We start from the raw sequence: 12,500 nt of genomic DNA on the forward strand, positions 1-12,500 counted from the left end.
CTAGGGGGTCACTTACACGGCTTTTATATCCCGGATGCACACGACCGCGCCACGAACGCTGCCGGATCACTCGCATGGGCAGGACTCGCTACAAGAACGGCGTGCGCTGCCGTCGTCGCTCATATGGAGTCTCATTTCTATGATGTTTTTTTTTCTTCTCTGTTTTAGCATTCTATCGGTGTTCATATTTCTGGTTATTTCTCCGTTTTTATTATCTCTCTTTCCCTTTTTTTTTCTCTTGCCTTTCTTCCTCCCTCCTGTGTGGGGGAGGGAGAGAGAGAGAGAGAGAGAGAGAGAGAGAGAGAGAGAGAGAGAGAGAGAGAGAGAGAGAGAGAGAGAGAGAGAGAGAGAGAGAGAGAGAGAGAGAGAGAGAGAGAGAGAGAGAGAGAGAGAGAACGAGAGAGAGAGAGCTTTCTGTAAATGATGATATACGACCGGAAGTCGCCATTTCAGTTGTTTAAGTCAGAAGTATTGTCTCTCTGGAATTTTTTGTTTTTTGATAACATCCCAATCGGTCGCGATAACGTCATAAGTCTTCTACGCTAGTGTATGACAATATAATATAACTCTGAACTGACATAACTCCCCGCACGACGGCTCGACGAAGTTCTAATTTTACCTCTTTCAGGTGAATTTGTTTTTTGGTTTTCTGATGGAGGATGGGTTGTTTTTCTTTTCTCATCCTGGGCGATAAGTCACAAGTATTGTCTCTGGAACATTTTGAGTTTTGATCTAACCCCATCCGGGATACGTCGCGATAACGTCATAAGTCTTCTACGCTAGGTGTATGACATCATAATGTTACTCTGACGTCACATAACTCCCGCACGACGGCCTCCCACGAAGTCTAATTTTTCCCTCTTTCAGGAAATATTATTTGTCGCGAGTCCGGAAGAGGATGGGAATGTTTTTCTCTGTCTGGCCGTTTATGAGATTTCGTAGGCAGAGAGGATCTAACAGTATATATATATATATATATATATATATATATATATATATATATATATATATATATATATATATATATATATATATATCACACCTTTCCCGCTACCCGCTCCGCCGTCGGTGCCAGTGCCAAGGGTCAAGTGGCAGCCCCCACGTGTGCCCGGCGGCAACAACTCATGTTTCGAGTGAGGTTTCTTCACTAATTTCACCCTAAGAAGTGTGACGAATGGGTTGGAGAGAACACTAATGATGAGGGAATGAGATACGGGGATAAAGTTACATAGAGTGAGAGAGAGAGAAAGAGAGAGAGAGAGAGAGAGGGAGAGGGAGAGGGAGAGGGAGAGGGAGAGGGAGAGGGAGAGAGGGAGAGGGAGAGGGAGAGGGAGAGGGAGAGGGAGAGGGAGAGGGAGAGGGTTAGGGAGAGGGTGCGCGAATGAGGGAGAGAATGAGGGTAAGGGAGAGCGAGAGGGCGAGGATGAATGAGAGGGAGAGGGAGAAGGAGAGGAAGAAAGAAAGAAAGAAAGAGATAGGCAGATAGATAGATAGAGAGCAGTAAAAGACAGAAACACAGAGACTAAAGAGAAAGAAAAACAGACGCATATATAAAAAGACAGAAAGATAAACATAAATCCAAAACATAAAAATCACCGACACAATACATATTGATTCACTATCATTACATAATGTGAACGCTTTTTAAATATTTTGAAATCGAACGATAATATATGAGGAGAAATTCGACAGAGGGTCATAAGGTCGAATTCTATATGCGTACATCGTGCTAGTAAGGCGTTAAAACCAGACTTTTAATGCGTGAAAATGACATGTAATAAGCCACCGTAGATGTTTAGGTGTCTCTGTTTGTTTGTTTGTTTGTTTGTATCTGAGCTGGATTTACGTTTTTTTTCTTGGAATTCTTATTGTATGCTAATGGTTATCACGAGGATAATAATGATAGTACCGATAAAAATGATAAAGTAATGATATGATAATTACTAATATTTCTATTACAACTATTACCATATCTATTACCACCAATACCGTTACTCACAACAATAAAACGACAAGTAACAACTTCAAAGCAAAGAAAATACAAATGATGATTCTATCAATTTTTATTATTCTCATTATTCTGTCATTCAATTCCATTTTCCTCATATCCTCTATAAATAAAAAAGTTCCATTGTATATAACTAATGTATGTATGTAGATACGTACAGGCGTCCTGTCGGCTGCGGAGGACCTCGGGAAGAAGGAATCATAAATCTTCAGGTGTACGTGAAGGAGTAGGGGTGGAGGGGGGAGGTTAGGGGAGGGAGGGATGGGGAGGGACGAGTGGGTGGCGATGGAAGGGTGGAGAAGGGGGGAGGGGAGAGGAAGGAGGGGGAGCGGGGGTAGGAGGGAAGTGTGGGTGGTGATAGAAGGGTGGAGGAGGGGAAAGGAGGGAAGGTGAGGAGGGAGAGGAAAGGATAGCGAGAGAGGAGAGGAAGAAGAGAGTAGGGGCTGGAGAGAGGGGAGAGGGAAGAGGTAGGGGTGAGAACGGGAAGATGAAATGTGAGGAGGGGATAGAGGGGGAAGTGGGGAAAAGGAAAGGAAGAAAGAGAGGGAAGAGGCAAGAGGTGAGAAGAGGGAAGCCAGAAGAGGGTAGGGAGGGGAGAGACGAAGGAGGAGGGGTAGGGTGGAGGAGTCGGGGGACCTTCACTACTCTACTTACCTGCAGGAAGTCCGGACCGGCCACGCCCCGGGGACATGTGGGGGAGGTGGGGTAGAGGGGAGGGGAGTAGGGGTACATCTGCTTGTGCTGATAATACTTCATACTGGAAAGGAGAAGAGGAATCAGGCAGGCGGGGAGGAGGGGGTGGGGGGGGGGGCATTTGAGTGAATGAAATACCGGAGAATTGTGAGAAAAAGAGAACTAGTGAAGAGAAATCTAAACGTAAAGATAGGAAGGTGATGTTTTTATAAAAGTTATCTTCTTGATAATTTCATTCCAATATCCCGTTTTATGCTATTAAAAACGTTAACAAATCACTAGTGCAATTTGGTGGCAATATTTAACATGTTTATGTTACTTCTCAAGTCATACACACAGTTGCGTATTTATATATACATTTCTTACACCTAATGTGAGAGTGTTGTACGCAACATCTATACACGTCATATAAAGCAAGATGAGAAATAGGATCGTAAATCATAGGACCTTATTCTTTACGTCTAAATAAATACGACTCCTTATGGCAGTTACATTTTTTAACTGTCGTGTAAACAATAGATAAACAAAAACGTTTATATGTCCGGATGGAAAACAACAACAACAACAACAACACTTATAAATAAACAAAAACATTGTCATTTCTCCTGACGTCATTGAGAAAAAAGTGTCGATGACCTAAAATTTTGTGAATGGAAATGGGATTTGGTGTTTATATAGTGTAAATGATAGTAATAGTGGAATGTTATTTTTTCAGACGTCATTCATAAAAGTAAAATGTTAAAGTCGATGACCTGAAAGTCTATGTACGGAAATTGGAGGTTGAAGTGGCCTGGCGACGGGATACGGTAGGACAAGGGGGCGTGGCTTATTGATGGCCACACCCATGATAAATTGGCACAGCGGATATTGTGATAAGTGTTATTGGTCGTCGCAATGTGCGGGTGGCACCCCTGTGTTGCGGCCGGAGGGGGTGAGAGAAGGGGGAAGGGGGTTGAGAAGGAGAGGGGGTAAGTGAGGGGGTGGGGGAAGGGGGTTGAGAAGGAGAGGGGGTAAGTGAGGGGGTGGGGGAAGGGGGTTGAGAAGGAGAGGGGGTAAGTGAGGGGGTGGGGGAAGGGGGTTGAGAAGGAGAGGGGGTAAGTGAGGGGGTGGGGGAAGGGGGTTGAGAAGGAGAGGGGGTAAGTGAGTGGGTGGGGAACGGGGTCTTGGTGGGAGTGGGAGTAGGAGAGTGGGGGTAGGGAGGGTGGAGGAGGAGGGGGTGGGCAGAGGAATAGGAAAATAAAGAGTGGAAGAGGGAGGGGGGGGGGGCTTAGAGAGTGTTAGTAGGAGGGGGAGGGGGTAGAGAGTGGGGGAGAGGGGTAATGAGTGAGGGGGGGAGGGGCTTGCGTGGACAAGCTTGCATATTCAACAAAGTAGCTCGATGGATGTGGAGTGGAATAGCTATGAGTGTTTTATCATAGTTCTAAAAATAATGATGATGATAGCAAACAGATCACTTATTTTTATTTGGCCATCTCATAAAGTAAAAGAATAACAAAAGAAAAAAATATATATACAACTATATATTGCAAGCCAATTGGTCCAGTCGCCCCCCTCCCCCCTCAGAAGTCAAAAGCGGAGCAGATAACACACGGTAAAGCAACGCATATTGATGTAGACAACGCAAACTATGCAACGTCAGTCATGAACGGCAGAGCTTAGCAAAACATCTCATTAAACATGCGCAGAAGGGAAGCAGGATATGCAATATGGAAAAGATTCTCCAAGCGAAAAAATAGACAGCTTACGTCATCATAGCAGTGGAAAAGCGAGTGAAGATTAATCAAAGGAAAATAAGAGAGGAAGAAAAAGAAGAAGAAAAAAAGAACACGGAAACGATTCAGGAAATTCAAACGTATCAAAAAATAAAAGGTAGAAAAATTGGTATAAGTTTGGACTTCCTCTCTCTCTCTCTCTCTCTCTCTCTCTCTCTCTCTGTGTGTTTCTCTCTCTCTCTCTCTCTCTTTCTCTCTCTCACACACACACGTCAACGACAAGAAAACTCTTTCGTTATTTTCTCCTTCCTTCCCTTCATTATTGTTATTACTCTTTTGGATTACCCTTTTTTTCATCATATTAATATTCTTCCGTTTGTTTTTACCCATATATATATATATATAATATTTTTTTTAAAATATATTTTGAAAATAAATCTTATCAGCCTGTAATATCTATCACACATTTCACATAAATTGTCTCTTCCACTTTACTCTTCGCCGTCTTCCCTCCTCTCCCCCCCCCCTCATTTTTACTCCCTCATCGAAATGAAATTCCAAAAAACATCACACGAAAAAGAAAGAAAGAAAAAAACTATCTTCGTCGGTCACGGAAGAGGAAGGGGCTATAGGGGAGGGGGGAGGGGGCAGGGATCATAAGAGCGGGGGAGGGAAGAAGAGGGGGGTGTAGAGGGTGGGTGGGGGGGGTGAGGGGAGGTCAGCTACCGTGATGGATAGCAGCGTTTGTCGTGTACTAAAGAGCCAGTCAGAAATTGTTAGTGGATTGGAAATTGTTGTATTTTATGGGTTATTGCGGTTGTTTGCAGGGAGGCAGACGGAAAGGGAGTCATGTTTAGAGACCCCGATGATGAATAGTGATTGTGACTCTAATCATAAGGATTGTGAGGGAGGAATGGTCAAGTGATTTATAGCGACAATGGTGATTTCTTACGTAAATGTTCCGTTAAGTGGTACTTGTCACGGTGACATTAAGTTGAACAACAGAGACAAAAGCTGTGACAGTTCGTAAAAGTGACATTTTTTTTTAATCACGATAATTATTACATGCATGAGACACAGCATTAAATCGCCGTGACCGTGGGCGTGAAGGAGGCGAGGGAGGACATGAAGAACGTGGCTTTAAGTGGGTGTTTGGATGGGCGTGTGGGCGGGCTTACTAGTGACAAGGAAGTGGTTGTTTGTGTGTTTGTGTGCAGGGTTGTGATCTCTCCCCTGAATCTGTATTTGGATTTATATGGCGTTGTTTATGAAGGTTTTTTGGTTGCTTTGTTGTTTTGATGGCTACAGCTTAATGGCGCCATTATGGCTGTACTTACCATAACCAAAGTAGAGATTTTACTGTTTTTTATTATTATTATTATAGATCACACACACACACACACACACACACACACACACACACACACACACACACACACACACACACACACACACACACACACACACACACACACACCTTTTATCTGTTGTTTTTATCCTTTTTTTTATTGATTTTATCGTATGTTTGCGTTTGGCTACACTTATAAAAGCAACTTCCTTCTCACATAAAATTATCTCGTGCTTAATGATTGATTTATGATTGCTTGCTAATTGCATGATCATAATCTTATTATATTTATGAAGCTGATGTTAATCTAACGTAAACACGCTATTGATCATGTCAAGGGCCGGTGCACATACTGTATACCAATGGAACATTTGTCCTTATATGTATATCGAATGCATAAACACACAAACACACACACGCACACACACACACTCACACTCACTCTCACTCTCACTCTCACTCTCACTCACTCACTCACTCTCTCTCTCTCACACACACACACACACACACACACACACACACACACACACACACACGCACACGCACACGCACACGCACACGCACACGCACACGCACACACTCACAGATTCGATTGACATTTCCAAGTTGTACCTTAACGAAGTCAAGAGATATTCTTCGGACACGCTTGACTTCTCCCGCGTCCGAAAGCATCAACCAATAGAACCTCATGTTCCACATCACGCAGCCCACTAACGCCTCCCTTCTTCTCCCTCAGGCCTGCGCCCCTCGCTACGTGTGGTACACAGAGAACCTGAAGAAGAGAGAGCCCGTCGGGACCTGCTACGTGGCTCGTCAAGGACTCACCGACTTCCAGGAGTTCTCGCCCTGCAGGACCCGTAAGTGCTGGCTTTGTCTTCGGCTTCGCGCTCGCGGTCGCTCTTCCGTCGGCGAAGCGCAACGCCTTTGTTTTGTTTTTGTTTTATTATCGTATGTTCTTTTGTGTCTTCGCTCTTTTCAATCTCTACTTCCTCCCCTTCTTCTTTTTCTTCTTCCGGGTTCCTTTCTGCCAAACCCACCTGATCTCGTAACTGTATAATATCGTGACAGTCAAACCTAATGTTATCATTAGTTACATAATCAGTGAAATTATCATAAGTACTTTTCAGCCTTATCATCCCATCCGTCATATTTTTACTCTATCCTTTTTAAATCATTTTTATCATCCTACCTTAAATAGCGTGACCAAAACCCTGGTGGTAAATTCATCCAAATAAGTCATAGGACTTATAGCATAGGCCTATAGAACGCTGTGAGAGGGATGGCCGATAGATCGATCGAAAACTTAAGTTCAATAAAACTTAAATTATGCAGATCTTTTGATGTTCATGTAGATCAGAGATTGGAGCTTTTATTGGGATGATTTTAAAGTCTTTAGAAATAGAGGAAATTATTGTTTATTGCAGCCTCGGCGACCTACACGGGTTATAATGGCTGCGTTATAAAGTTGGCCTGAAGATGATCCTTCCTTGAAAAAAGTTGTTTGTCTACAAAATTAGTGTGTTGTAAAAAGGAAAAAAAAGGAAACGGCAGGGGGACGATAAAATACTGGTGATTTACATGTGTGAATATATATATATATATATATATATATATATATATATATATATATATATATATATATAGATGTATATGTATATAAATGTGTATATATATTTATGTATATATATATTGTTAGAGAGATCAATAGATAAATAGATAGAAATAAAGATGAATATATATATATATATATTATATATATATGCACATATATATACATATATTTATATATACATATATATATTTATATATATATATATATATATTTATACATATGTACGTATATATATATATATATATATATATATATATATATATATACATGTATATATATATATAGATAGATATATATATTTACTTACAAACATTCAAACACACATATGATTATATATATATATATACAGACATATATACATATATATATATACATATATACATATATATACATATATATACACATATATATACACATATATACATATATTTATATATATATATATATATATATATATATATATATATATATATAGACAGAGAGGGAGAGAGGTGGGGAGGGGGGAGAAAGAGAAAGATAGAGACGGGGTCATGTCGGGGAAAGGGTCATATATATAAATATAATACAGATTTTATCAGAAAAATGGGTGTTGGGTGAGCCTAATGAAGTCATTACGGCCACTTACACTCCCCGTATGCAAATGACCAAAAAGAAAGTGGTCGCTCGCATTTATGGTAATTTAGAGTCAGTCCTCTGAAGGGTTTGTAAGACAAGGCTTTAGTATCCTCGTCTCCTCTGCTTCTCCCTCCCTTCGTCGTCGCCCCCTCCACCTCCTCCTCCTCTTCCCCCTCCTCCCCCCTCTTCCCTCCTCCTCTTCTGCGTTGGTGCAATGCGATCCCCCTTTAAAGACTTCTTATTATGGATTTAATGAGGTCTCGGTGCCGGTCTTATAAAGCAGTAAAGACAATGATGCAGACCCTGGGTGTTTGGAGCAGACAGCTTAGGGACGAGGCCGGCAGGAGTTCAATGTGGTTTGGGTTTGCGAGACATGCTTCTGCGTCTCGTTAGCTCTGCGGACTCGTTTGGATAGATAAATCACAACCTCGCACTGGTTTCCGCTCGTGGTGTTTTCACAGATGCTGAGTGTCCGAAGCCTTATTAACTGTGCCCAGGAGGATGCTCCTTTTAAAGCCAGTGTCGTGGTAATATTGCATGGAAATGAAGGAGGTGTGCGTGCATTCGTCTCGGTTTACACGATAGTTTCCAAATCAGGATAAGATAGCAGTTGGGTGCAAGCGCCACGATGTACGATAATCACCTGTATGATGACACTCGCGGTGAGGCGGTGAGACGTGACCGGCCGGACAGCGGACACCAGGGGGCGAAAGGACACTGCTATGGGACACGGAGGGTCGATCACTGTCAGGAATTCGTGGGTGGGGCTGCCGTGCTTGTCATGCCAGGGCCACATGGCGCCCACATGATGTATCTGCATCACCTACAGTGTTTGACCATCTAAGTGTCCACATGTGTGTGCTGTTCAGTTGTAGGCTATACGTTCCCATATATGTCCCTTGCATCTGTTTACGTTGTACTTACGGAGAGCTAAATATCCTATTTTTCATTTCTATTCTTTAAAAAGAAGCCCAAATCTTTTTAAATAGCATACAATCGTGAGACCAGATAAAACTTTTGACGAATGCACGTAAAAGACAATTCCAAGTCTGCTCCATGTTAGATCAGTCCATCAATGTGAGTGACCAGATTCCCGAGTTTCTCTCCCAACGTTTGCTATTTGAGTCCACCTCTCCTTCCCGTGCCCCCCCCCCCCTTACCGGCTTTGCCCACCCCCGCACCTATCGATAAGAACGTGATATAGATCTTCATAAGGATGACAAATGGATCTTGATACACTTTGGAGGGAGACCAAGAGAAAGGGAGAAGGGGAGAGCCCTTGAGTGAGCCCTGACCTCCCCCCTCCTACATCTCCCTTTTCTGCCCCCTATATTCTCCCACACAAGGCCTGACGAGCGGCATCTGGAGGCAACAACAATGGCCGCGACCCTGAAGTAAGCCGGGTAGCACACGCCGCCGCCCCCTGCCCCGGCGCCGCTTCGGAGCCCTGACCAAATAAGCCCATGGCCGAGGTGCTGTGGCCGTCCAGGGCTGCGGAGGTGGGATTGAGGGGGGACCTCATAAAAATCAGGGGTTTATTCATGGGTTATTCAGCCCAAGACCCATCGGGAAGTCAAGATAACGCTCCGGCCGGGAATGCGAGCGCCGGATTGTGCACATGCTTCGGGGTATCGCCGCGTTCGTGTAATTTCGCGCGCGAATTTGGATTCAAAATGCGGATATGCGTCGGCACTAAAATCTCCCCGCCCAAGACACTCTCGGAATGGGACTTGAGGGCATTTTTCTGGCATCCCGTGCATCTTTCCCGTAAGTGATGCCCGCTACTCAAAGTATCTTTCTGCATAGCTGCCCGCGGAGAGAAAGTGGGGGGAGGGGGCGGGAGGGGTGTTAAAGGGAATAATTTATCTCGTTAATTTATTATGACCGACATCGTGGGAAGAATCGGAATCATCTCGCTCTCTCTCTCTCTTTCTCTTTCTCTTTCTCTCTCTCTCTTTCTCTCTCTCTGTCTCTCTCTCTTTCTCTTTCTTTCTCTCTATCTCTCTGCCTCTCTCGTCTCTCCCTCTCCCTCTCCTTTTCTCTCTCTCTTTCTCTCTTTATATATATATATATATATATATATATATATATATATATATGTATACACACACACACACACACACACACACACACACACACACACACATATATATATATATATATATATATATATATGTGTATGTATGTATGTATGTACGTATGAATGCACACACACACACACACACACACACACATATGTAAGTATATATGTATATATACTTACATATGTGTATATATATATGTGTGTGTGTGTGCGTGTGTATGTGTGTGTCTGTGTATGTATGTATGTATGTAGGTGGGTGCGTATGTGTGTGCTATGTTAGATCTATCTATTATCCGTTATCTATTTCTCTGTGCCCACTTTCGCCCACTCTGCCTGCTCCGCGAAACTATATATGGACGCTATAATTGAACTTAAATTTACCTGAAAAGAAGGAGGACAAACACCATGGACAGAGGAATGTGCGGAATGGAACGTGAAAGTAAAATCCGTGGACATTAAAGCGACGGCCGTTTATTCTAGAAATTTACTGAATCTGCTCTTTTCGGGCTGTGAATTTACATCGTGTTTTCCAAAGTCTAAAAGGCTGGTTGATATCACGTGTTGATAAAACTGATAGATGATGTCGGAGAGTAAATGGAAACAGGTTTTGAAGGGACGGTTAAACTCTGTCTGCCATGTTGATCTAACCTAATCTTGGAAAACAAAAATATACGGAGGAATAACTTCTGTAAATTGCTGTCCGTTTATGCAAATGTTGCTAATACCACGAAGCATTGTCTTGAAATATGTCATGTCGCTTGCAGGAATATCAATGACGATAACAGCAACATAGGCAACAGTGATAATAATAGTAATGATTGTGATAATAACAGTGTTATTGATGATAATGATAATGATGACAATGGTAACAATGAAAATAGTAACGATTATGATAATTATGACAGTAATTATGATCATAGCAATAATAACAATAACTATGGATAATGACGAAAATATGTAAGCGTGATAAAAATAACAACAATAATCATGAAAAATATTTGAAACAAAATTAAGGAACAAGAAGAGAAAGAAAGAGGAAAAGAAAGGCGATATAGAAAGTGAAGATAGACAGTAAAGATGAATAAAAGGGAAGAAAAGAAGAAAAAAAGATTAAAGAGCATGATAATAGTAATGAGGATAATAGGATAAGAGATATGATTATCATAATGATAGTATTAATAATGGTAATGCTAATGATAATCATAATGATAAGGATGATAATAGAAAAAATGATACGAAACACAAAGGAAAGAAGAGAAATTAAAGTAAAAGAAATTAGAAAGGTTAATAAAAGCAATAATAAAAATGTTCAAGGTAAGAAATAAGAGAGCGAAAAAGAGAAAGGAAAGAAGGCGGGAATATAAGTAAAGGAAAGAGAATAAAGATCATAAAATCCTCGGGAAAAAGGAAGGTAGCGACAAAGAAGAAAAAGAAAGGAAACGATAAAAAAAGAAAAAACGAAGAAGGAAGAGAACGTTAGAAGACTAAAGGAGAGAGGGCGATAATTTGAGAAGTTAAGAGAGACTAGTAACACACATACACACAAAAGAAAAGAAACTACCATAGGGAAGAAAGAGGTAGAAAGAAGAAGAGTTGATAAGGCGAGTGAAAAGGGCACACGTGCAGCCATTTCCAGTCCGAGGCATCTGGGTTGGCGGTCCGTGTGGCTTTCGCTGGCCGAGCTGGAATGCCTGTGTTTGCCCACTTTATGATTACCATTTGCTTATACTGATTTTATTGTTGGGCGATGGGGAGGGAGAGGGGGGAGGGAAAGTTGGTGATTTTTTTTTTTTTATTAATTAATTAATTTATTTATTTTACAGCGAGTTCTTGACGTGTTGATATCTTATTGATGTATACTTGGTGCACACTCAGGCGCTCATACCTTGGCTTCAGCTTGACATCATGCACGTGTATGTACGGTCACACACATTGCTGTAATTACAGCAATTACATAAACTCAATTATGTAAAAAAAAAAAAAAATAGGAAAGACATAGTTTGTAAAATACACAATTTAACCCTTTGTCTTTTAATATCCCGGACAAAATGGTGTCTCCTCCATGGGAATAATCTAAATAGAATTAAACAATGGAATAAATCATAGAATAAGCAACATGTTGATCATACAAACTGAACTGCGAACAAACGTTTCTTTAACGAAATGCTCTGGAATGAAGTACAGCTTTGAATTAGTCTTTTTATTTTTGTCCGTGTCTTATGCCTTGACAAACCCACCCATGAATACATTTTCACTCCTGTTCATTCCGGACTCTATTCATATCTTCATCAGCGCCGGTATTCAGTCCCTTATCCTGCTCTCCAGATGTCTGTGTGAGTGACTATTCAGCCATCTCCGTGCTTATAAGTACACGCATTTAGAGTACAAGAAGATGAATACAGAGTGGACTTAGAGTAAAAAGTCGTTTT

The 12,500-nt window shown here is 41.6% G+C and overlaps 1 protein-coding gene across 1 annotated transcript in view; it reads left to right on the top strand.

The window, feature by feature from the left end:
• Positions 1-12,500, top strand: part of LOC147467776 (integrin alpha-PS2-like) — a 215,322-nt gene that overhangs the window by 140,562 nt on the left and 62,260 nt on the right. Inside the window, exon 4 of the mRNA XM_086556641.1 lies at positions 6,498-6,618. Coding sequence (XP_086412767.1) covers positions 6,498-6,618 — 121 coding nt within the window. The remainder of the gene's footprint in view (positions 1-6,497; positions 6,619-12,500) is intronic.

The sequence above is a fragment of the Penaeus japonicus genome, unplaced genomic scaffold (genome assembly GCF_977035675.1).
Source record: "Penaeus japonicus unplaced genomic scaffold, GWHDUDI00000001_assembly GWHDUDI00000033, whole genome shotgun sequence".
In the NCBI taxonomy this organism is placed as follows: domain Eukaryota; kingdom Metazoa; phylum Arthropoda; class Malacostraca; order Decapoda; family Penaeidae; genus Penaeus; species Penaeus japonicus.